Raw genomic sequence first — 25,219 nt, forward strand, 5'->3', positions numbered from 1 at the left:
TAGATCATATCTCCAAGCAAGTGACCATCACAGTGTATGATCTAACAAAATAATCTCTAAGGATAATATAATAATTATATAAAAGATACCCAAATAATATGTGTAATAATAAACTCAATTAAAATTCAATAAAAATGTATTGGATGTATAAGGGCATATAACACTGCTCTAGCAATCTCCCACTTGCCCTCACATCTAGGGGTGTGCAAATGGTCGTTTTGGTTCGATTTTTATCAAATTTTGAACAACCGAACCGAGCCGCCCATTATTCAAAACCAAACCGAACCGTTGCAAATCGGTTCGGTGCGGTTCGGTTCGGTTTGTTAGTTCTAACTTCATCAAACTTTCAGACAACATGAAATCCATCATTGCATTCTTCACGATCAAATTTTAAGATCACTGTTCTTGCAAAAAATAATTGAAGAGAAGGGATTCAACACATTCAATAGCATGCTCTCAAACACGAGCCTATTCGAGATCAAACAGCTCAGATCTTAAGAGGCAACAGTAAAGATCACACAAAAAACCCAAGCTTACAACCAAATCCAGATCGTAGATCTCAAAAGAAGGAAATGGAACTCTAATTTCCTTCTCCTGAGATAAAAAGATATAGAAATTATCCAATATATCTAAGCAATCAAGATCTAAGCCAGATGAAATCCTGATCCTCTATTATAGAACAAAAAAGATCTCGAAATCATCAAAAGGAATCGAGCAATCATCAACGTCTCCAGATCTCAATACGAGCCAGAAAAAAATAAGATTAGGTGATTACCTATTGTAGAAATCGTAGTGACGGATCTCACCGAGATTGAGCTTGTAGAGGATCGTGGTTTTACCAGCGGCATCGAGATCGACCATCAAGATCCTCATCTCCTTTGCAAACAAGCGGTTGGACATCTTCCCAAACGCGAACCCAATCGTTCTCTCTAATCTCAGATCTCGACAGAGAAATTGCAGATCTAAGAACTAGAGAGGGAGGGGAATTGAAGAGATCTGGAGATCTATAGATCTTTAGAGAGAGTAATCTTTACCTTTTGTTTTTTCAACCCGAACCGACCGCTAACCCATACCCTCTTTTTATTACTTGACCCGTGTTGTTCATATAAAATCCCAAATTCTCCCCTCTGTGACTCCGTCTCCCGTTCACTCTCTCTCTCCTCCCTTCATAGCTCCCGCAAATCGAAGCAGAACAAAAGGTAAAGATTACTCTCTCTAAGGATCTGTAGATCTCCAGATCTCTTCAATTCCCCTCCCTCTCTAGTTCTTAGATCTGTAATTTCTCTATCTAGATCTGAGATTAGAGACAACGATTGAGTTGGCGTTTGGGAAGCTATTCAGCTGCTTGTTTGCGAAGGAGATGAGGATCTTGATGGTCGGTCTTGATGCCGCTGGTAAAACCACGATCCTCTATAAGCTCAAGCTCGGCGAGATCGTCACTACGATTCCTACGATAAGTAATCACCTAATCTTCTTTTTTTTTCTGGCTTTTATTGAGATCTGGAGACGTTGATGGTTGCTCGATTCCTTTTGATGATTTCAAGATCTTTTTTGTTCTATAATAGAGGATCAGGGTTTCATCTGGCTTAGATCTTGATTGCTCGGATTTATTGGATAATTTCTATATCTTTTTATCTCAAGAGAAGGAAATTAGAGTTCCATTTCCTTCTTTTGAGATCTATGATCTAGATTTGGTTGTAATCTTGTGTTTTTTGTGCGATCTTTACTGTTGTCTCTTAAGATCTGAGTTGTTTGATCTCGAATAGGCTCGTGTTCGAGAGCATGCTATTGAATGCGTTGAATCCTTTCTCTTTAATTATTTTTTGTAGGAACAATGATCTTAAAATTTGATCGTGAAGAATGCAATGATGGATTTCATGCTGTCTGAAAGTTTGATGAAGTTAGAACTGACAAACCAAACCGAACCGCACCGAACCAATTTGCAGCGGTTCAATTCGGTTTTGAATAATGAGCGGTTCGGTTTGGTTCAAAATTTGATAAAATCCGAACCGACCATTTGCACACCCCTACTTGCTGCTACGTATTTTGCTTCGGTTGTAGAATCAACGATGACATTTTGCTTAACACTTTAACTAAAAACACCATTATTGATGATATAAACATATCCTGATGTAGACTTTCTATCATCTGGATCGGATTGGAAATCAGAATCAGTATATCCTTCAATGCTCATGTCATTTGCCTCATAAACTAAACAATAGTCTTTAGTTTTACACAAATATTTAAATATGGCTTTCACTGCAGTCTAATATTCCTCATCAGGATTGGATTGAAATCTACTTACAAGGCCAACAACATATGCTATGTCAGGTCTTGTACATAACATAGCATACATCAAACTATCAACTGTCGAAACATATGATATATTTCAAAAACTCTCAATCTCCTCTTTAGTTTTAGGACACATTTTCTTTGAGAGTGAAATTCCATGTCTTGTAGGAAGTAATCCTTTCTTGGAATCTTGCATGTTGAACCTTCTGAGGATCTTATCCACATAAGTAGACTGTGATAATCCTTTACATCTCTTCTCTCTATCTCTATAGTGTTTGAGACCCAAAATATAGGATGCTTGACCAAGATCTTTCATAGAGAACTTGTTTGAAAACCATAATTTAACTGATGTCATCATCTATGTAGCACGGACACGGATCCGACACGGCCATCCGACACGCCGACACGAGACAAATCCTAAAAAATACATAGGATACGTGTGTTCGACACGTGTGTCCGACACGGACACGACACGGCTTCATGTTATGCGTGTCCGTGCTTCATAGGTCATCATACCTACTAACCTACATCATTCCCAATGAGTAGTATGTCATCAACATAAAACGCTAGGAACACAATGGAATTATTCTGTTGTTTATTATACACGCAACCTTCTTCAGAATTTTGGATAAAATCATATTCTTTAATTGTTTCATCAAAACGAATATTCCAATTCCTTGAAGCCTGTTTAAGTCCATAAATTGACCGATTCAATTTGCAAACTATACTTTCTTGACCTTTACATACATAACCTTCTGGTTGCTGCATGTAAATATCTTCTTCAAGATATCCATTTAAGAAAGCTGTTTTGACATCCATTTGTCATACCTCATAGTCATAATATGCATCAATGACTAAAAGGATCCTAATGGACTTTAACATTACAACCGGAGAAAAGGTCTCCTCGTAGTCAATATCCTCCTTTTGAGTATAACATTTTGCCACTAAGCGAGCTTTATATGTCTTTACATATCCATCAACTCTATATTTTTTTTTAAATATCCATTTACATCCTATAGGTTTTACCTCAATAGGTGGATCAACCAAGGTCCATACCTTGTTATGATACATGGAGTCCATTTCGGCTTTCATACCATCGATCCATTTACTAGAATCCATGTCAGACATAGCTTCTTTGTAAGTTATAGGATCTTCAGCATCATCTTTATTTTCCATCAAATATGTTTCATCGAGGTGCATGTACCGTATAGGTGGATGAATGATCCTACTTGATCTCCTTATTGTAATTGGTGTATCAACAACAGATTTAGTTAATGAATCTTCATTCACTTTATCACTTGACACTCATACTGAATCAATAGAATCTCCAACGGTGTTTGGAGTCTCTCCCACTAGATCAGATAACTCTCCTATCGAAGAAGATGAATCTTCTTCTAGAGTTATAGATCCTTGACCAACAATTTGAGCTTCTAGAAAGAACACATTTCTACTAACAGTCATTGTCTGATCACTAGGGTTATAAATATAATACTCAGTATTTTCTTTAGGATAACCTACAAATAGGCCTTTATTTGTTCTAGACTCTAATTTGTCCATTATTTGTTTTCTTACATGAATAGGACAACCCCAAACCTTTAAGTATCTAACACTTGGTTTCTTTCTAGTCCATATCTCATATGGGGTGGACGAAACAGATTTGGTAGAAATTCTATTTAATAAATAGTTTGCAGTCTCCAATGCATAACCCCATAAGAAAGTAGGAACTTGAGAATGACTAAGCATAGATCTAACCACATCTAATAGGGTTCGGTTCCGTCTTTCAGACACACCGTTATGTTGTGGTGTTTCGGGAGGTGTTAAATTACAGACAATTCCATTTTCTTTCATAAATTTCTAAACTCTTCAAGTAGGTACTCACCACCTCGATCGGATCGGATGACCTTGATACTTCTATTGAGTTTCTTTTCAACTTCGGCTTTATATTCTTTGAACTTTTCAAAACATTCTGATTTATGATGCATTAAATAAATATAGCCATTTCGAGACGCATCATCCGTAAATGTTACAAAATATGAATATCCGTCTCTTGCTTTAACATTTAAAGGACCACATACATCAGAATGTATAATGTCAAGAGTACCTTTAGCTTTGACGCGTTTTTCTAAAAAAGGTAATTTAGTCATCTTACTTTTTAAGCAATGTTCACAAGTTAGAAAATTTTTTACTTTTTAAAAATCTGAAGGACCATCCTTTACCAACCTATTGATCCGATCAATATTAACATGACCCAACCTTGCGTACCGAAGATAAGTTTGATTACTTTGATCAAACTTACGTTTAAGAGATTTATCAACTTTAATAACATTTGCATAAGAATTAAGGACAGTTGATATATAATATATGTCATTATCAACTTCACAATGAGCAATAATAGAATTTCCAAACTTTATAGTAGACATTTCACCAAATAAAATAGAATATCCATTTTTTACTAAGTTTAGAAAAAGAAATCAAATTTCTTCTAAAGGATGACACATAAAGACAATCTTTTAGTTCCATTACATGCCCTTTATTCAAATGCAAAAAACAAGTTCCTATAGATAACGCTGAAACTAAGGCTCCAGTCCCTGCTGTTAAGGTGATCTCTCCATCTTCAAGCTTTCGTCTTTCCTTGTACCCCTGCAAGGAATTGCGAATATGCGAAGATGAGCCGGAATCCACACACCATATATAAGAAGAATAACTCACTATATTAGTCTCTACTAAGTAATGAGATGATATACCTTCAGAAGATTTATCCTTCTTCAATGATGCAAGGTAACCTTTACAATTCCTTTTTCAATGTCCCTTCTTATTACAAAAGAAGCATTCATCAACAGTCTGATCCCTCTTTTCTTTCTTGGAAACTTTCTTTCCTTTTGCTGGTTTTTTCTTATAAGAAAACTTTCTTTTCTTATAGATAGACGGTCTAACAGTTTCTGTAACCATTACTATGGCCTTATCTTGCTTCATAATATCCTCAATCCTCTGCAACATATTGCTCAGTTCTGACGAAGTAAGATTTGGTTCTTGAATACTAAAATTCACTTTGAACTGATTAAAGGATTGAGGAAGTGAAACAAGAATTGCATCAATTTTTGATTCATTATCCAGCTCGGCTCCCAAGGATTCCAATTCATTTATGTACTCTATCATCTTATGAACGTGTGCCTGAACTGGTGTACCTTTAGCTATCTTGGTGTTCATCAAACCGCTCATAGCGTTTTGACGTGCAGTACAATTACGTTCTTCGTACAAAGCCTTAAGGCTTTCCAAGATCTCCTTGCAAGTCTTTTTTCCTTCATGCTGCTTTTGTAAAGTAGGGTCTAAGGAAGCTATAATATAGCACTTTGCAAGCTCATTACGTTCAACCCATTCCTCATGCTCGAGAATCTCATATTCTGTTGCATCAGGACGAGGTTCAACAGGTTCGTCCTCTTTGACAACTTTTGCTAATTTTTCAGCAGTAAAGACAATAAACAAATTTCTTTTTCAATCCACATAATTCGGGCCAGTCAGTTTATAGTCATCAAGTAGCTTAGCAAAAGGACTAAACTTAGTCCCACATAATTCGGGCCAGTCAGTTTATAGTCATCAAGTAGCTTAGCAAAAGGACTAAACTTAGTCATCCTACACAAGCAGAATATAATAAGACTAAACTTAGTCATCCTACACAAGCAGAATATAATAACATAAGAATCTCAATTTTATATTTTATTATTACACAATTATTACTAGGGATAATTTAAGTAATGAAATTCACATTAATATATTTCTCTCATATAAAAAATATGAACATGAAATCCAAGCTTAATTATAAACCTCCAGATTTTCAAGATTGAATACAATTAAACAAGGTAGAATCAGTCTATTCAATCATTAACAATTAATGACTTTCCTTTAATTTTGGTCTTTGATGTATAACATGACTCTACTATTTTAGCAAGCATCCCAAGACATCAATGAAGTGTTTACCCATTAATCCAGCTATTTTATATAAAACATGTGACACTACCTATTTTGGTCTAGTGGTCCCATTATACATAAAATACTTGGCATCCTTATGCGAGATATAACTAGATAATAAGTTTTTACAAACCCTATCCTTTGTGGCATTCGATAAGCTAAAAAATTATTATCCACGTTATATCTTTATGATGGAAGACCTTTAGATTTATATTTCTTAATTATTAATCTATCTACACTTCTATACAACTTTTGTTATTTATTATAAGGGCTTTTTATTTTTAGGTCCATTTGTTTCCCTAGCTTTATCTTTAAACCCAAGTATTATAAGTTGTATCTTTAAACCCAACTTTTTTTTTATATTTATCTTTAAACCCAATTTTCTTATATAGGGGGACCCACATATGAGAGTATTATATTTTAGAATTGGGTTTAAAGATAAATACAAAAAGAAAGTTGGGTTTAAAGATACACCTAATAATTCTTGGGTTTAAAGATAAAGCTAGGTAAACAAATGAACCTAAAAACAAAAAGCCCTTATTATAATTGAGAGAACATAAGAGAAAATAACAACAGTCAATTTCCAATAAATTCTAAACTGTTTTATTTAATAGAAGTAATTTAGAACAATTCTGGACCTATTAGTAATTTTCCATGTATTACTTTAATCTCATGAAAAATTAAAATTAAACAATTTAAAAACAATACAACCATGTCACATGTATAATTTAAATAAGTATTTCAAAAATACAATGATACATTATCAATCAACAAGAGTTAAATAATCTTTTCAACACAAGAAAATAAATCATACATGTATATGAGCTTCAGAACAAATTATGCAATTCTTCAGGGTTAATTAGAAAATAACCACTTCTTTCAGATGGGTTCCAGAACAGTTTCTAGTTTAAACAGGGTCTGAAACTAATTTTACAGTAAAAAACAACACTGGTGGACTTCAGAATAGTTTCTGGGTCAAACAGGGGTCTGATAATAATATTACAGTAAAATTCAAATTATCAGAGTTTCGGGTTTGGGTTTTGTTTGCGGGTCAAACCTGTTTCATTAAACTTAAGTCTTAATAGGTTTGGATACATAACCCTTTATGAAAATAAACCCACTAAGGTCATCTTCTTCAATGAAGATCTAGGGTTAGGGTTTTGCTATGTTTCTGGGATAGCCCGCCGTCACTAAAGGTCCGACGGAACCGCATCGGCGGCCGATTTCTGACGATCATCCAAAAAGTTTTTTTTGTTTAATGTTGTGAGATCAAATCTCAACTCCGGCCACCTCCTCCGCCGCCCATCCAATAGGTCATAACTCCATTAATAAAGAAAGTAATTATAACAATTTAAAAAACTCTATTTAGATCAAATCTAACAAGAACCCTAATATTATAACAATTGAAAAAGAAAAAAAATTCTTTGATCTAATCATAAGAATTTTAACCCATAAATAATAACCGACGATTGTGAACAATGATTTCAGAATATGAACAGTAACCACCAACCGAGAATAGTGTTCTCGGCTAATGAACAGTTCCCATCGTGAACAGTATCCTTGGTCGATGAATAGTAACCCGAATTTTAAAAAAATCTGATTAAATTATTGGATTCTAAACCCGCTTTGGTACCATTGTTGGAAACATAACATACAATGCAGCGAAAAATTACATATCATGTAGATTAATCGAAATTAATAAAATCTAGAAAATACCTGAAACGCTTTCTAAATTTCTTTGATAATCCGTCCCAAGATCAAAACAAAATAGCTTCATCAAGAGAAAAAACTTCCAACTGAAATCCAACCGTTACTGAAGATGAGCAATACTAAGAGATATGTTCTCAAAATCTTTTTTTTTTTTTTCAAGGCTACATATGAACCCTATATATAGGATTGGACCTGCCTTATAGATTTTAATTTCAAAACAATTCTTAATTGTTTAAAACTCTATCCATAACATTTAAAGATAGATTATTCTTTCCATAACAATTAGGATAGAAATAGAATTGTATTTGCATATAAACCTTTTCTAATAACATTAGTGAGACCAATTGGGTCCTATATCGAGAACTAATTATTAATCAAATTAATAATTTTAATTTAACAATCAAATCACTATCCGACCAACTGTGTCTGTTCATAAAAGCTCTTCCATAATATTAGATTAAATATTCGTGAATAATATTATCTTACATTCAATCCTCTCCGGTATCAATTTATTTTAGGAAATTTTATTAAACAGGACGAATCACCTATTTGCTCATTCCTAAAATTGCAATCCCATGAACATAAATAAAAATTATTTTAAAACATTAAAATATTTTATTTTATAAGAAAATAATTTCAAAAAAATAATTTCAAAAATCACATGTCGACGGGAATTTAATATCTTCACGGGATATGCATAATAAATTAACTCATAAAAATGAGTATACTGGATCCTATCTAGATATTCATTATTTCCCTAAATGAAATCTAATAACCCAACATTTCAGGTTGTATAGCACTTGTAAAACAAGCTTAACCATCATATCAAAGTATATTAGATTATCAAATCGAAAATAATATCATCAAGTCTAAGGGACCATGTAACAATTCGAATTCTCTCTCTTAGGTGACTCGTCCTAAAGAATCCAAATAAGATCTTGTACTACACATATCAAATATGCGCTTATGACATACACCCGGGGGAATCTTCATTCCCGGTAGCTGAGATCAACCATCACATCTCATATGTCGTTGTCATGCATAATAACCTGTTATAACAAAGCTATCCTTTTTTAGTTATAGGTTAAGCCCAAATTTAAGAAATCTCTAAATTAGATTATATCTCCAAGCAAGTGACCATCACAGTGCATGATTTAACTAAATAATCTCTAAGGATAATATAACAATTATATAAAAGATACCCAAACAATATGTGCAATAATAAACTCAATTAAAATTCAATAAAAATGTATTGGATGTTTAAGGGTATATAACACTACTCTAGCATGGACAACTAAGAAACAATATGTGTGAAAATAAGTGTAGCAAAAATGAGATTGTTACTATGGAGGTCTGAATATGAAGAAGATACGATAAGAATTGGATGTACTCGTAGGATATTAGAGATTGTTCCTACTAAGGATACAATCAGATTGAGATGGTTTGGCCATTTGTGAAGGAGGACACTAAATGTAAGAATTAGGAGAAGTAAATAAGATCATAATAATTAATTAAGGAGAAGTAGAGGTAGTCTAGGAAAATTTGGTATGAACTTCGAAGCAATTAAGATGGATATCAGGTATGATAGTGGTTAACGGAACGGAAGGGAGATGGAAGAATAGGAGTCAAGTAGCCAACCCATGTCGGGACAAAGCCTTGTTGTTCCTTTCCTTTTTCTACCTTCTAACTGCAAATGATAGGCCTGGCTGCAGCTAATGAATAACTTAACCTGCTTTGCTTAAACCAAGTTTCAGGTAGAACTTACTCTTAGCCACATTAGCTAATAAAGCCATTACCTTATGACTATTCAGTTAAATAGCAGATTTTAGACCAATACGGTTGTTTAAGGAATGCATGAAGCGGCTCATTTATCTGATTCTAGAGGAAAGATGGTCTGGCAGGGTGACCTTACTGAATGGGTACATCTGTAAGCATGTCAAAGTGACTCATCTAGAAGGAAAGTGATCCTGCTGGTGGCTACGTGATGGTTCAAGGGACGATTGCTGGAGTTTTTGGAAAACTTTATGCAATTAATCTTGTTTCATTAGAGCTTTTTATATTCGTTATGCTAGAGTTGGGAGAGCTTGAGCCTTCAGTTTGCATCCATAGGGGGAAATATGGAAATATAGACATGCTATACTGTTACTGTGATTCAATTGAGATCATTTGTCTCTTTTTCTTTTACGTAAACCTTACAAGTGACATTATTCTTGTGTAAGGAGAAACGTTAAACCTTTTTTTTGAAATGTCTGTTCTTCCACTAAGATTAAGCAACGCTGGGCCATTGCATATATTCATGACCGAAACTTTTCAGCTATTGTTCCCTTAATTTAGAAAATTTTCCAACTACTTTTATATCAAATATTAGGATGCATTCATGACTGAAACTTTTCAGCTATTGTTCCCTTAATTTAGAAAATTTTCCAACTACTTTTATATCAAATATTAGGACGTGTCACTTCTTATTTCCTCTTAAACAGTGTCCTTAGGATGCGACGTTTGTGTCTGTATTGATTTTATATCATCTGATTTAGTGTACCTTGAGAGCAAATATTGTTTGAAATGTGATATAAATGTTAATTCCAGTGACAATGAGATACTTGATTGGTCGTGGCTCAGACATTGTTTTCTTTTACTTATTAGATTAGATTATCACATGGGTATATAGCAAAAATCTGATATTTGTTTCCTCCTCTTTTTCCTTTTTTGGTGCCTCCGCTTATGTAACATATCTATGGTTGGTTGTCTTGAACGTGCGTTCTAACAGTCTAACCTTTTGTTTTTGAATGTCTAGGCACTCTTTTGGCAGCAACAAAACTATTATGGTGTTGATCTTACTCCATTACATGGATCTGCTTTCCAGGGTTACTTTTCTCAGGTTGAAAATTCTTACTGTTTGAGATCTGATTGCTTTTTTCGTTACTGTTTTCAAAGTTAGTATTCTTTCAATTGTTGATGGTCTATTAGCAGATTATTAATTATAGAGAACATCAAGCTGGTTTAATGTAGGAAAAAGCTAGATATTCTTTGGTGAACAATGGAGGTCTTCATTATCAAGTTGGTCTTGTGGTCAGTACGTGGAAAAGAATATACGTAACCCAAAACTGGTTTAACTAATTGACTGCTACATCACTAAATTAGAAACCAAATTAAAAAGGGGGAAAAAATTCATCCAGAAGGAATATACTCTTCCTTTTAACATATTGTGTGTGCATTATGTTTGAGGTACTAAGTCCTTTATCGCTTGATATCTAGACTAAATATTTCTCTTGTTGATTGGCTTCATTCTTGGGAGTAACAGCCCATGCTGCAGACTGGGTGTTGGTTAGTGCCCTACTCTATTCAATTTTGCAAATTTTTGTACCCTTCTCTCAACCCCTACCTACGCACACAACACCAACAACAACTCGAGGATTGATTTTCTATCTAATTAAGTGACACAAAGCTAGATATCTATGTTACTAACCACCTTTCTATTCTCTGGAAATTCCAATTCCTAGCTTCAATTTGAAGTAAGTCTTTTGATTGTTTTGTATTTAGTATTTGTTGAAAAAGTTGTATTTTTCAGCTGGTATATATGTTCCAGTTGAAGAAGTCAGAGTTGATATATTCTCTGGAATATCATTATTTAACAGTACTCATATTCGTGTAATAATCACACTTACCTATTCAGTTCAATCCAACACGGCATTTTGAGTTTGATTCAATTTTGTAGTGTTGGAACACTGAGTAGGAAAGGTTTGGTTCTCAATATTTTCTTAGTTACCTCTTCAGTATAATTTGTATAAATGACATCATCTGCTTCCCACATGTCTCATTACTATCCCCAATTATCCTGTTACTTCGAGGCTGAGTAAGACTCAACGTAAGCTCAAATGATACTAATGCACTAATGCACTTCTGCTCCCTACTTCTGCATCCTTCTAATAGATTGTCACCTTCTGTTTTTGGCATAACTTTGTGGGTGATAGCTGTTTGTGTCGTGTACATCACTACTACTTAGATTTTGCTTAAATTATGGTTGAAAGTCTTCTAAGGTTGGAGCTATAATTGATTGTTATATTCTGCAGCCTGTGGTTGATGCATTTGATCCAAGGTTGTTGGTCTCTCCAGCGACATTTCACACACTAGACTTTACTTGTATAAAGGTATGGCTTCCTATGAATCCAAAAGCATCATTTGATGAGCTTATGTTTACATTGTCATATAAAGTTTTTTTCAGCTTTTTAATTTGACGAGCAGTGCTGTTTTTTCTTATATCTGTGTTCTATTGCCTATAAAATCTTAGGAAAATTTTCACTGGGGATTACCTTTGTCATTCTTTTGCTCGGTGGAAATTTAAAATACAAACAACAAAGTTTTTATTTTTTATATTATTTTTTATATTTATTAAACAACAATTCTTAGCGCTTCCATGTCTTCTTCGGAGCAATTATCTGTAATTTATAGTTAAAAGTTTGGTAGCTTTCTAGGCTTTCATATAAATATGTGTTTTTTCACATATACAGGAAGAAGAGCTATATGAGATTGACATTCCACTGAATTTTATAGCCTCTGTTGGCACTAGGGTGCATGGGCTGGCTTGCTGGTTTGATGTTTTATTTGATGGGAGGTAAGCAACTCTCATCGTACAATGTTATTGACATTTATATCCCATCGATACATTTTGCTCAATATATTTATAAACTATGAATAATGAATGATCTTATTAGCTAACTTGCTTTCTCCATGTGTCATGCGTGATTGTGTCCCGTGGTTGCTTACTCTACTGTCTTTTTCCCTTGCTCCGCATGATTGTCTGCATTGGGCATCATGTTGTTCTATTCATTAAATCATTGATATTATTAATCATTGCATTTTCTAAAAATATGTATATGATAATTGCGTATGATCATGTGTGTTCTGTCTTGCGGTTGCTTACCCTACTACCTTTTCCCCCTGTTCTGTGTGTGATTGTCTGCCTGGCATCATGTTGTTCTATTCATTAAATCATTTGGTATCATTAGTCATTGCATTTTTAAAAATATGCATATGATAATTAGATAATTTATGGAAATAATATACTCCCTGCCTGCAGCTCTGTTCAAAGATGGCTTACAACTGCTCCTGGTTCTCCCACAACCCATTGGTATCAACTTCGTTGTGTCCTTTCTCAGCCATTATATGTCATGGCAGGACAAGAGATCACGGGAAATCTCCGCCTAGTGGCTCACAGTTCCCAAAGTTACACAATCTATTTAACCATGTCAGGTTGGTCTAAACTGCAAAAATATGTTTTCATCATTTGTATTTCTGCTTATAAATATCTAGTTTTACTTTGCTCTCCAAATTATATTTTGAAGCTAAAATGTGGGGTCCGGGTGCGGAACAAGGAGGAATACTACAGACATCTACGGGTAAACTTGACCTTAAAGAACCATACTATAGGCTCTCCCAACCACAACCTTATGCATGGGCTCAAGATCAGCAGCAACAGCAGCAGGCCCCTATGCCCTCACAGGTTAGCTTGCTGGATTCATATTTGAATTGTCTATTGAGATCTGTTTCCATGGAGATCACTAGATTATAATATGTTAGTCAATGCTAGTTTTCCATTTACAATGTTTTTTAAAGCTTATAGCCCTTCTGTCTCTTGACAGTTGGTAGTTCCTAATTCTTGACCACTATTTTGTATGTGTGGTAGCGTGGTACACACATGTGATTGCCTAGTATTGTACGATTTGCTTAAATTTAGAGCCCTATGTGGGATCTACAAAACTTTGAAAGTGAAGAATATTTTATCTTTTAGTGGATTCTCCATGATATAGTTATTTTCACTCTCCTTCTACAATAACAATAACAATAACAAAGTCTTTCTCCTAAATGTTTAGGGTCGGCGATATGAATCCTATTTTTCCATTCTGTTTTGTTGTGGGCCATCTCCTTCGTTAAATTAACCATTATCATATCGTTCTTATTTGCTCCCAACCAAGTCCTTTAAGGTCGACCTCTCGATCTCTTTGTCCCATTAACTATTATATTATCACGTTTCCTAACCAATGCGTTAAGAGGACTTTGTCATATATGAGCAATCCACCTTGGTCTATTCTCTCATTTTAACCCCTATTGGAGCAACCTCTAATTTACCACAAATGCACTCGTTTCCAAGGTTTTAAATATCGGATATCGGGGAAATATCAGATGGCCAAAATTCATATCGGATTGCGGATATCGGGGAAATATCGGGGATATGTGGTAAATATCGGAATGTCGTAATGAATGTTTGCATACATAGTATAATGCATTAAAATGTAATCTCAACATATGTAATAAAATTTAAGCATACAAAATATGAATAATATTTGTTTAGGATCACTAATCAACCTTCTAAAACAAACAAAAGTGCAAAGCAACGTTGCAACATTCGATCTGCTTTTTTTTAGGGCAAAATGTCATTTGATATAATGGGAAAATCTTGATATCTCGCCCAAAAATTCCAAACACGGCATATTATTTGGCAACAAGCTATATAAAAAGATATATTGGTCCACATATCGGCCATATCACTCAAAAATCAAAATAGCCAAAAAACGGTAAATGATATTTAAAGACCATATCGGTTGCGACAAGCCCTGTAAAAGGATATATCGGGTCATGTCGGGGATATTTAAAACAATGCTCGTTTCTAATCCTATATTTTAGTGTATACCCCCAAGATTATTGAAACAGTCTCATTTATGCTACGCACATTTTTTACACATGTTGTTTTTTAATTGCCCAACATCTGATCCATGAAATATTGTTGGTTTTGTATATTATCCAATATAATTTTCTCTTTAGTCTCATAGGTATTCTATGATTACATAAGACTCCGGAAGCACTCCTCCATTTTGACCATCCTAGGTTGATCCGATTGACAATATTATCCTCATCTCACCGTCTTTTCGAACGATTGATCCCAAATAACGAAAATGTTTACTTTTAGGTATTTCTTGGCCATCAATATGTACTATAGTCTATTTTCTCTTTTTAGTTTTACTAAATATGCATTCCGTATATTCTGTTTTTGTTCTATTAATTCTAGAACCTTTAGGTTCAAGCGCTTGTCTCACTTTTCTACTTTTGATATAATACCCTCTCCAGTCTCTTCAAGTAATATTATATCATAAGCAAATAACATATACCATGAGACTTTTATTGGATATGGCTAGTTAATTGGTTTATAACTAATGCAAAAAGATAAGAGCTTAAATTTGACTCTTGATGTAAACTGATGATAATAGGAAACAATCTAGTATCTCATTCATTTTTTATTACTCTAATTGTTACTCTTATCATGCAGATATTTAATCACATCAATATATATAGTAGATACATGTTTCTTTTCTAAAACTCATCACATTATTTTTCTAGGCACCCTATCATAGCTTTTTCTTGATTAATAAAAACCATATGTAAATCCTTTTTCATCTCCCTATATATCTCCATCTACCGTCTTAGTATATGAATATGTTCCACACTTGATCTCCTAGGCATAAAACCAAATTAATTTTCGGATACATTTGTTCCCATTCTTAGCTTTTGTTTAATTATCCTCTCCTAAAGTTTCATAATATCTCGTGAATTTAATATCACAATAGTTTGAACAACATTGTATGTCTCTTTTATTTTCATATATCGGTATCAAAGTGCTAATCCTCCACTCATTGGGCATTTTCTTTATCTCAATATCATATTAAATGATTTAATCAACTATCCTAAGCCTAAATCTCGAAGATATTTCCAAACTTCAATATGAATGTCCTTCGGTCCTACCTCTCACTTTTTTCTTTAGAGCATCTTTAATTTTACTAATCCTAATTTTCCAACTGTATCTATATTTTCTATCATGCACTATATGGTCAACTTCTCTATGTTGCACATCTATTTGATTATTATTAAATAGACTATGAAAGTAATTCCTCCATCTTTCTTGTATATCCTCGTCAGTTAATAGAACTCTTTGATCCTCACTCTTGATACAATTGTCCTTACTCTTCCTTTCTCTCATCTTAGCAAATGTGTGTGTATACATGAACTTCGTACCAACTACCAAGCATAAATTTTGTTCTTGGTAGAGAGATGGTCCATTTCTATGCACTCTCTAAGCCATGTGATTGTTGTCCTATATTTGAATGATTTGATGGGAATGTGCCACTTCACTACCAAGCATAAAAACTTGTGCTTGGTACCAAGTTCCTCTCTCTCTCTCTCTCTCTATATATATATATATATATATATATATATATATATATATGAGAAATATGGGTATGCTTGGTAACCCAGAAGCACAAAATTTGTGATACTTGGTAGTGAGCGTTGCACAATCACATTCCACTCATTTCACAATGGGACCACCATTCACAATGGGTGAGGAGTACATGGAATATGCAACGATTTGAATGAGTGGAGGGGATTGTGGCACCTGTATTGTCACTACCAAGCGCTAAAACTTTTTATGTGCTTGGTAGACGGGTATAAGCATAACCCATATTTCCATCTCTCTTCTCATTCTCTATATATATATATATATATCCATATATTCCTCATTGTTTGGATCTAACTCCTTAATAGAAATTCTGGGCTTTTATATTTAGTCTGATTAACCGTCTCTTTTGTTTCTTCCTTTACTAGTTGATAAATTCTTGAAGCTTTCCTCGCTCCTATAGTTTTGCCAATCTTTATATAATGCTTTTTTTTCCGCTTTAATCGCTTTTTGCATTTCTTCATTCCACCACCTCTCTTTACCATCTAATTTACAACTTTTAAATTCTCCTAATATATCTTTAGCCACATTCTTAATACAAGAAGGCATATTATTTTACATAATATAAGTCTCATTATCTATATTCCAAACATCTTCCTACATCATCTTATCCTTAAAATGGCCTAAATTCTCTCATTTTAAGTTCCATCATTTAGTTCTTAGTTTTTTGTTCTTATTAGTTTTTCTATTCCCCTTAATAGAAATGTCTAATACCAGCAAGCTATATTGTGTGGTTAAACTCTCGCGTGGTATAATTTTATAATCTTTGCATGTTAACTTATCCACCATTCTAGCGAGCTAAAAGTCTATTTGACTATTATTAGATCCACTCTTAAAATTTATTGTGTTCATTCCTTTTCGTAAATTGTGTATTTGCTATAGTCAAATCATACGACATAGCGAAATCTAAAATTCTTTCACCTATATCGTTCTTATCTCCATAACCAAAGCCTCCATGTATCCGCTCATGTCCATTATTATCCTTGCTGACATGCCTAGTAAGGTTACAAACAATTTTTATCTTACCGGAATTCATTATACCACTTCATCTTTGTTATCCCAAAATTCTCTTTTAGTATTCTCAGACGACCCTATTTATAGTGCGTAAACACTAACAATATTAATAATACAATACTTATTAGTATTATTCTATCTCTAACCCATTTTACATCTACAATACTTTCTTTTATTATGAGTATTCCCACTTCGTTTCTTCTTCTCTTTTCCTCTATAGCAAAGCTTGTATCCGGTCTATTCAATTTCTCTAGATTTCTAACCTGTTCGTTTAGTTTCTTGTGAACAAATTATACTAATTTTTCTTCTTATCATGGTATCTACTAATTCCATCGTCTTTCCGGTAAGAGTATCTATATTCCAAGTAGCTAACCTAATTCTATTTTCTTGTAGAAGTTTCTTATCCTTTTCTCCCTTGTGGTGTTGTAGTCTATGCCTAATATTATTTGGCAACTTATTATAGGACCGTGGCTTCTTAAAACACAATTGCTCACTTGTCATTACACCGGGGGATATCGATGTAACGCGTTGCTTCCAGGGAACGTCTTACCAAACCACCCTTGCTTACTTGACATTGCATTTTGGTGGCATCGATGCACCGCGTTGCACTCTCCTCATAATTCCACAATTTTCATTAATCATCTGCTAACTATTCGCAGCTACAGTGCATTAACTGTGTTATGGTCTATGATTCTATTGTTTTAAATTTTCAATGTCGCAACCTGTTCTCACTTCCCACTTGTTTGATTTTGCTAAGAGACCAGCTATAAAGAGAATTGAATTTGCTTGTATATATCCGTTTTAAGCTGCTTAGTAGAATTTTATGGAACCTGGGCAACCAACACCTACCCTACCACCAATCTCTTTTTTTTTACCACTGTAATGTACAAAGTTATTTTAACACACACAACTTCAGTTTTTTGCGCAAAAATCCAACGGAATTATAAATTAGAGAAACCTCTGCTGAAGTTGTTTCACCAAATTATGATGATTGACAACAGTTCTCATGTGCTTCTCTCGCGATACATTTTGGGCAAATTTTGTGCTCATGCACTTATCATATTTACTTAATGTTTTTTGGGATCAGGATTCGTAGATATTAATAATGGTAGTAAAGACCCTTTTTTCCTTCACAATTAACGTCATGTGACAATTGTTAGTAGTCCAGGAGGATTTTGTATATTTTTGTAAGTCCCTTTGGGTTTTTTTTGGGTGGGGTGACAATTTCTTACAAATTGTTATATCTGCATGGAAAAAATTTGCTGCTATTTACACGTTTCTCCTTCTTCATTTGCCACTTCCCACTTGTAACATTATTAAGTTCATTTCTTCCCTTGGATTTCAGGGATTCTCCCCTCAAGCTCTGGAAGAAGGCGACGCCACCATATTGTTACAAATGCCCGAGAGCCCAGATAACTTACTAAACCGATAATCATCAATCTCGTATCTGTAAATTAGCCGTGTACTTCTGTCGATCCCTAAACTTACTCTACTCTGTGAACTCATACCTGCCTTCAAGCGCCTAATTAAAGAAACGCCATAAATGCATTTGGCTGCTGAGAGAAGTTCCTAATGGATGTGTAATATTTAAGTCGATGGAATACCAGTACCAGTGTTCCCAAATATTCTAGGTTAATTTATTGTGCTGAGTTCTTTGATGACAAATGATGGTATTATGATAAAAGGGTGCAGTTTTAGGAGACTGTCCTCATTGTTCTTAAATATTGATAGGACTTGTAGTTTATTTATGTTATTGGCATCACCATTTTATGTAGCCCATAGTCTTGCCAAAGCTTACACAAGCAAGTCATCCCTCTCTGATGTTGCCTTTGTAGTCACTTTCTGGTTGATGGAGGTTACTTGGTTTGCTACAACTGCTATCGCATGTAGTTTGCTTGCAATCCTTTGTTCAATTTTAAAGTTTTGCTATTTGCAGTTTGCAATTGTAATTGCTGGGGATTTTGTTCTATGGGGGTATTATGCAATATGCAATTTATGTTTAGTTGCAGTGAAACAAATTATTGTTCAAAAACGCCTCTCTATTGCGTGCGTAATCGTTCGTGATTGACGGTGCAAGCCCATGGGAACGTATTCAACGTAACCGTCATCCTTCATTAAGAAATAGGTCTTAAAAATAGTTTACAGGGGGGACGCGTTCGTAAGAGGCATGGGTCAAATATAGGGAGCCATTAGTGGAGGAATCAAGCTCATACTTCTTCTCTTCTAGTAGGTCAGCAAATATTTGTTTCAAATACAACAAATTAGATGGTATGCAACCATGTGATACTTGTTCACGAGCTAATCGTGGTTTATCGAGAAGCATAAATGAGTGCTTAATAAAAAGATTCATCACATTTTCTTAGGTTAAAAAATTTATGACAGTTTTATGATAAACCGACGAGTTTAACGTACAGAAATTTACTTCAAAAATTACTTTCAAGGGTAAATTACACGAAGCCCCATAAACTTTTGGCATTTTGTAAGAAAGCCCTATGAACTTTCAAAATTGTACTAAACCCTAATAACTTTTAAAATGCCTTAATATTTTGTTTTTTGGTTCTAACTCATGGGGGTTATCTGCGAAATACAATAACTTATTAGGGATTTTGTGCAAAATTGAAATGGTGGGTTTACTGGCAAACGCTAAAAGTTCATAGATGTTTAGTGTAATCTACCCTATTTTTAATAACTTGAAATGAACTACCCTCTAATCTCATGAGAACAAGGAGAATATAAAATAATTAGAATTATCATTATTTTTCAAAATCAGTAATAAGATAAAGCATAAACTTGAAAGGATTATATGAAAATTCCTTAAAATGATTTTCGAAAGAAGCAGCAAAACAAATTAAAAGAGTTTCATCAGTAAAAATGCCTTATGGAAACCAATTATTTTTATGATGACCGCGACAACTATACGCAAAAGACGTACAATTACATTTTAACTTTGATAGAAGAGCGCTGCTACGGGGACCCAAAATATGAGACCAAAGGGTGGGACTAGTGATGTGTGCCTTCTCTATTGGATAATGAGTTGGCAATGAGTTAGCATGGCCAACTCATTATCCAATAGGGGAGGGACATATCACCTGTCTCACTCCTTAGTCCTATATTTTGGGTCATTTGAGCATTAATCTCGCTCTTGATAGAAATGGTGAAATGAATCTCTCTACCATCGATTTCTGTGCCATAAAAAGCCTAGAAACTTCTAGAATGACCTGAGCAAATCCTTCACTCTCTAGACGCCACGCGTCAAGACCCCAACGGACTACCCAAACCCTCCATGCTAAGCAAACATCAGCAAACACGGACCATAGGCGTTCTGACAAGTGTCCACGAAGCCGGCACGTGTGAAAGCCTCACATTTCGTTCTCTATCTTGGCCTCGAAGCAGCCGAAGCCCAATCGATAGGAAAACGCACGCTCCCTCACACGCTCCGGAATCCAGGCCGTCCGATCAAGATCTGATCCGACGGTCGAGAATCGATTTGGGGCTATAAATACGCTGCCCTTCTCTCGACTCGTTAAATTCGTGGAAGTTCTTTCGCTAAAGTTTTTGTTTCGCTTCCAATTTCCGATCTAAAGGTTTGAAATTTGAGCTCTCGATTTTGAAAGTTTTGGTTTTGGGATCGATTTGATGGCTGAATCTAGCGTTCAACCTGATCAGATGGTGAGTTTTTTCGCTTAATTTGGTCTCGAATTAGGGATTTTAGGGTTATTAGGGTTTGGTATCTTGATTATATATGATATATTATCTGCGATGAATGTTGTTGGTACCTTTAATAAATTTCTCGAAAATTAAGGAATTGGGGCTTTTCCCCCCAATTTAGCAGCTTGATTTTTTAATGATTTGTTGTATTGTAAGAATCATGTTTCTTTAAAATTCCATTAAATTTCGCATAAATTGAAGGACTGGGATTTTCATGATCCTTCTCTCTTTGTGATTGATTTAGAACAAAGAGACGGAGCGAACCTCGAAGATGACGAAGCAGGCCAAGCTCAAGTACCTGGACTTCGTCCACGTGGCGGCGATCCAGGCTCTTGTCTGCGTGTCGAGGCTCTACGATTGGGCCAAGGAGAACTCCGGCCCACTGAAGCCCGGAGTCCAGACGGTGGAGGGCACTGTCAAGACTGTTGTGGGCCCGGTCTACGAGAAGTTTCGTGATCTCCCATTCGAGATCCTCAAGTTCGTGGACACCAAGGTCCGTCACTATTAACCCCTTTGAAGTTGTCTTTGGCGTATGTTAGCAGTTATAAAGGGTTTATTTTCCTGCTTATTGTGAGCCTGGTTATGGGGAGCACGCTAGCGTGTGAGAACGTCAGGAGTTGATTCTCGGATCTAGCAGATTATTCATTAATTAAACGTTAATTTAATTTAATTGGGAACTCGTTTTGCACTTCGATTTTCCCTTGTTAGTCTTAACGGGTTTGTACTTGAACACGCTTAAAAGCGACTCAATTGAAAGCTATGCACAGTGATATATACTTGTTACAAATAGACCTATGTAGTATCACCCAATTGCAAAGAGGCCCCCTCTGATTCTATTTGTTACAAATTGATTCATGTGCATATATACTTGTTGCGAATAGACCCCCTGAGTGAATTCTTTTTTACTCTTAAAATCTTTTAAAATGTTTAAAGAGGCGACTGGACCCCCTATAGTTCTATTCATGAGCGTAGACACCCGATTGCTAATTTTTTTCACTTTTAAAGGAGTTGAAAAATAATTCACTAAAAGGGTGTATCCGCTCTTGGGGCAACACTATAAGGTGTCTATTTGCAACAAGTAGAACTGTAGAGGCCTATTCGCAACAAGTAGAACTAGAGGGTTTTTTTTGCAATTGGGTGATATTAACAAGAGTTCCATTCGCAATTAACCCTTATTTATAAAAGAGTTACTTGCAGTCACTCTTATAAATAGCGGTAAATAACCCCGCAATAGCGGCGCTAATAGCGTTAGTGGTCCCTTCCCGTGACGCTATCGCTCGCTACATTATTCCTGCGACGCTATCGCACGCTACGCTATCGCGCAATAACGGTGACATATTACGGAATATGTATATTCGCAAACATGGTCAATAGTGTGTCATAACGGTAAATAGTAAGCGATTGCATTCGAAATTTACTTTTTGACTGCTATTTAAAAATGGTTTGAGGCTTATTTTTTTAAAATTAAACTTAACCCTTGATCATTGCATTCCACCGTCTCCTGTGATTTTCAGCATATTTTCATCATCTCTCATAGCCTCTGACATCTACCTTAATACTTCCTCTCACCTCATTCACTGTGAGCTCCTCTTAGGACGGTCCTGTCGTCGCTAAGCTCTTCTTCTCGAAGACGATGACTTTTTGACTCCTTCAGTCATCTTAGGTATTCCGTGATGGTTACATGTCTATTTCATGTTTAGGACCTTTTTAAATCATCCAATATGTACTTTTAGATTTTTCTTTATTTTTTAGTATTTTTACATATCTAAATTAGATTACTATTTAACTTTGCGTTTTTAACCGCTATTTTACCGCAATAGCCCGAAATAGCCTTAGCGATACCTCATCGCTAACAACGACGCTATCCGTGTTGATAACCTGGCTTGCAGTTTAATACAGTAAGTTTATCCTTTTCGAAACTTGGATATCCTGATGTTATACTTTGACGATTTGATAAGCCATAGAGTAAAAAAGTGGGAACTAATTTTGTCCAAGATTATCAACATAGAAAAATTATGAGAAATTAATTTGCTTATCAAATTTCAGTTATTTCGGTTTGCCTACTTAACATGACTCTTTTGCTTTTTTATACAAGTTGTATTTTGATATGAGTAATTATAAACATGTATAACCTGTAAAATGAGTGCCAAGTATTGAGTGTTTTCCACCGCTACATGGTACATCAGGATAAGAATAATTGTTGGATTGATAATATTAATCTGCCTCCATGTATTATGCCGTATATCAACGGTAAGCACTCCTTTGTCGTACTATAATGCAGTGACTAATAAGTATCCTATGCCCTTCCATAATAAGTGACACTTACGAGAGAAAAATGGGCACATGATATCTTGTTCCATTTCTTCTCAGTCCTATAGGAGTTTGGTTAGAGGTAATATTCACGGAAATAGATAAGGATCTTAGTCGTAATTCATGAGCTAGGACGAGAAAAAATGGTTGTATGTTGTAATATACACTAGTAGTTACTCGTACCAACCATCATGTCATGTCGTGTAACAGGTGGGCGCAGCTGTGGAAGAGGTGGACCGTCACATGCCATCCTCACTAAAACAAGCATCGAGCCAAGCCTAACAACCGCTGCCCAAAAGCACCCCTGATCGGTCGCCTCGCCATCCATCTTCCGATGGAGGTCCCGCCGATGCCGGCATAGTGTAACATCCTCGCTACTGATCTCGCCAAAGCCGCTCCTCCAAGGCCGAACCCCACTTGCCAAGGGACCCTCTACACACAGTACGAGCGCCGAGCGCTACGCAGTCTCAGCCTGGAAGTCCCTGAACAAGCTCCCCGTGTTTCCTCAGGTTGCGCAGGTGGTGCTCCCCACGGCAGCACACTGGACCGAGAAGTACAATGGGGCTGTGAGGTCCTCGGCGGAGAAGGGGTATGCCTTTGCGGGGTACTTGCCGGTGGTGCCGGTGGAGAGGATTGCTAAGGTTTTTGAGGGGAATGAGAAGGCTGAGTAGTGTTTGTTAGTGGCGTAGTCTTTATGTTTTTGAGCGGGGGTGTCGTGTGTCAAGAATTGCTTTGGTGGGTTTGGGGCTAGGTGTGGTGCGTGCCGCGTGCCGCTGTCCATTTCTAGTTTCTGAATTTGCTGCTAGCAAAGGTATTGTGAATATGCCGTGTAAAACCCTCAAAAAAGTGGTATGCTTTTCTAAGTGTCTTTCCTTCTTTGTTGTTGCTGTTTTCACAATCGGTATGATTTTAATTGCAATTGGAGGTAAACTAACGGTTGAATTCAAAGAAATTGTTCCGCTGGATTTTTATTTTTATTTTTATTTTCATTAATGCTACGCGTTGTGGTTGAAACCACACTTGCAGGTTGCAAAATAGTTTAATCACACATGAGATATGTGTTTGTTTGGCTGATCATATGCTACCCTTTGTAGTTGCTGAGCACAAGCATAAAGCCTATATAGTTTCACTTTCACCGATAATACGACAGTATTTAGAATGAAACAAAAGTCCTAAGATAAACCATTTTCGAAAAGCTTAAATAAGTCTTAAAACATATTTTGCTTTGGATAAAGTAAAGGCGCATTTTCAAAGCTGAAGCAACGCACACTTTATAGAATCAAGGGAAGGATGCAAAACAAGTGCTGCGGATTTTTTTCCAGCTACGTATTTTACAGGTTTGAGCTTACTCTACTTTCGCGGTTCATAAATATCATTATGATAGGAATACAGTCACACAGATTTTTATAACGTCTTAACTGACTTAGTTGATTTCATATGCGAAAGTAATTACTCGGATGAATACAAATGAATCATTCCTGGAAAATCACTCTCCAAACATGCTTAATTGGCAGCGTTGCAGCGCGAAGTTGTAAACATGGTTGTTTTATCTCTCTCTCTCTCTCTCTCTCTCTCTCTCTCTCTTTCAGAAGCCGCTCTCTTTCATCGAGCACTTCAAAATTCACTTCTCCTCTCCAATTCAGACTACATAATAGGCGATTTCGAACAAATTTTCAAAATTTTCACAGGCTTAAACTCTGTCCATCAACATGCAAGGATGATTGTCCATCAAAGCTTAAGACTAATAACTGGAACTCACATGGAAGGATGGTTTCCATAGTTTTAAGACTATAACCGGATTTATCAGAACGTTAATAATGTTGAAGCCTGCCTGCTGTAATTGTAGACGAGCAAGTCGAATGATCAGACTACAGTAGGGCACTTGGATAGAGAAATAGGAAACAAACATAATAAAATCAGAAGGGGGGGGGGGGG

The 25,219-nt window shown here is 35.5% G+C and overlaps 2 protein-coding genes across 2 annotated transcripts in view; both read left to right on the forward strand.

Annotated features, from left to right (window-relative positions):
• LOC109819755 (probable histone-arginine methyltransferase CARM1) overlaps positions 1 to 19,040 on the forward strand; it is a 28,454-nt gene extending 9,414 nt beyond the window's left edge. Inside the window, exons 10-15 of the mRNA XM_020385634.1 lie at positions 10,763 to 10,846; positions 12,039 to 12,116; positions 12,477 to 12,580; positions 13,046 to 13,218; positions 13,311 to 13,468; positions 18,612 to 19,040. Of these exons, the coding sequence (XP_020241223.1) occupies positions 10,763 to 10,846; positions 12,039 to 12,116; positions 12,477 to 12,580; positions 13,046 to 13,218; positions 13,311 to 13,468; positions 18,612 to 18,698 (684 nt within the window). The 3' untranslated portion in view covers positions 18,699 to 19,040. The remainder of the gene's footprint in view (positions 1 to 10,762; positions 10,847 to 12,038; positions 12,117 to 12,476; positions 12,581 to 13,045; positions 13,219 to 13,310; positions 13,469 to 18,611) is intronic.
• Positions 20,779 to 24,218, forward strand: LOC109821819 (stress-related protein-like). Its single transcript, XM_020387975.1, has 3 exons — positions 20,779 to 20,935; positions 21,219 to 21,467; positions 23,677 to 24,218. The coding sequence occupies exons 1-3, from the start codon at positions 20,903 to 20,905 to the stop codon at positions 23,953 to 23,955; spliced, it is 561 nt and encodes a 186-aa protein (XP_020243564.1). The 5' UTR covers positions 20,779 to 20,902; the 3' UTR covers positions 23,956 to 24,218.

The sequence above is a fragment of the Asparagus officinalis genome, chromosome 8 (assembly GCF_001876935.1).
Source record: "Asparagus officinalis chromosome 8, Aspof.V1, whole genome shotgun sequence".
Classification (NCBI taxonomy): domain Eukaryota; kingdom Viridiplantae; phylum Streptophyta; class Magnoliopsida; order Asparagales; family Asparagaceae; genus Asparagus; species Asparagus officinalis.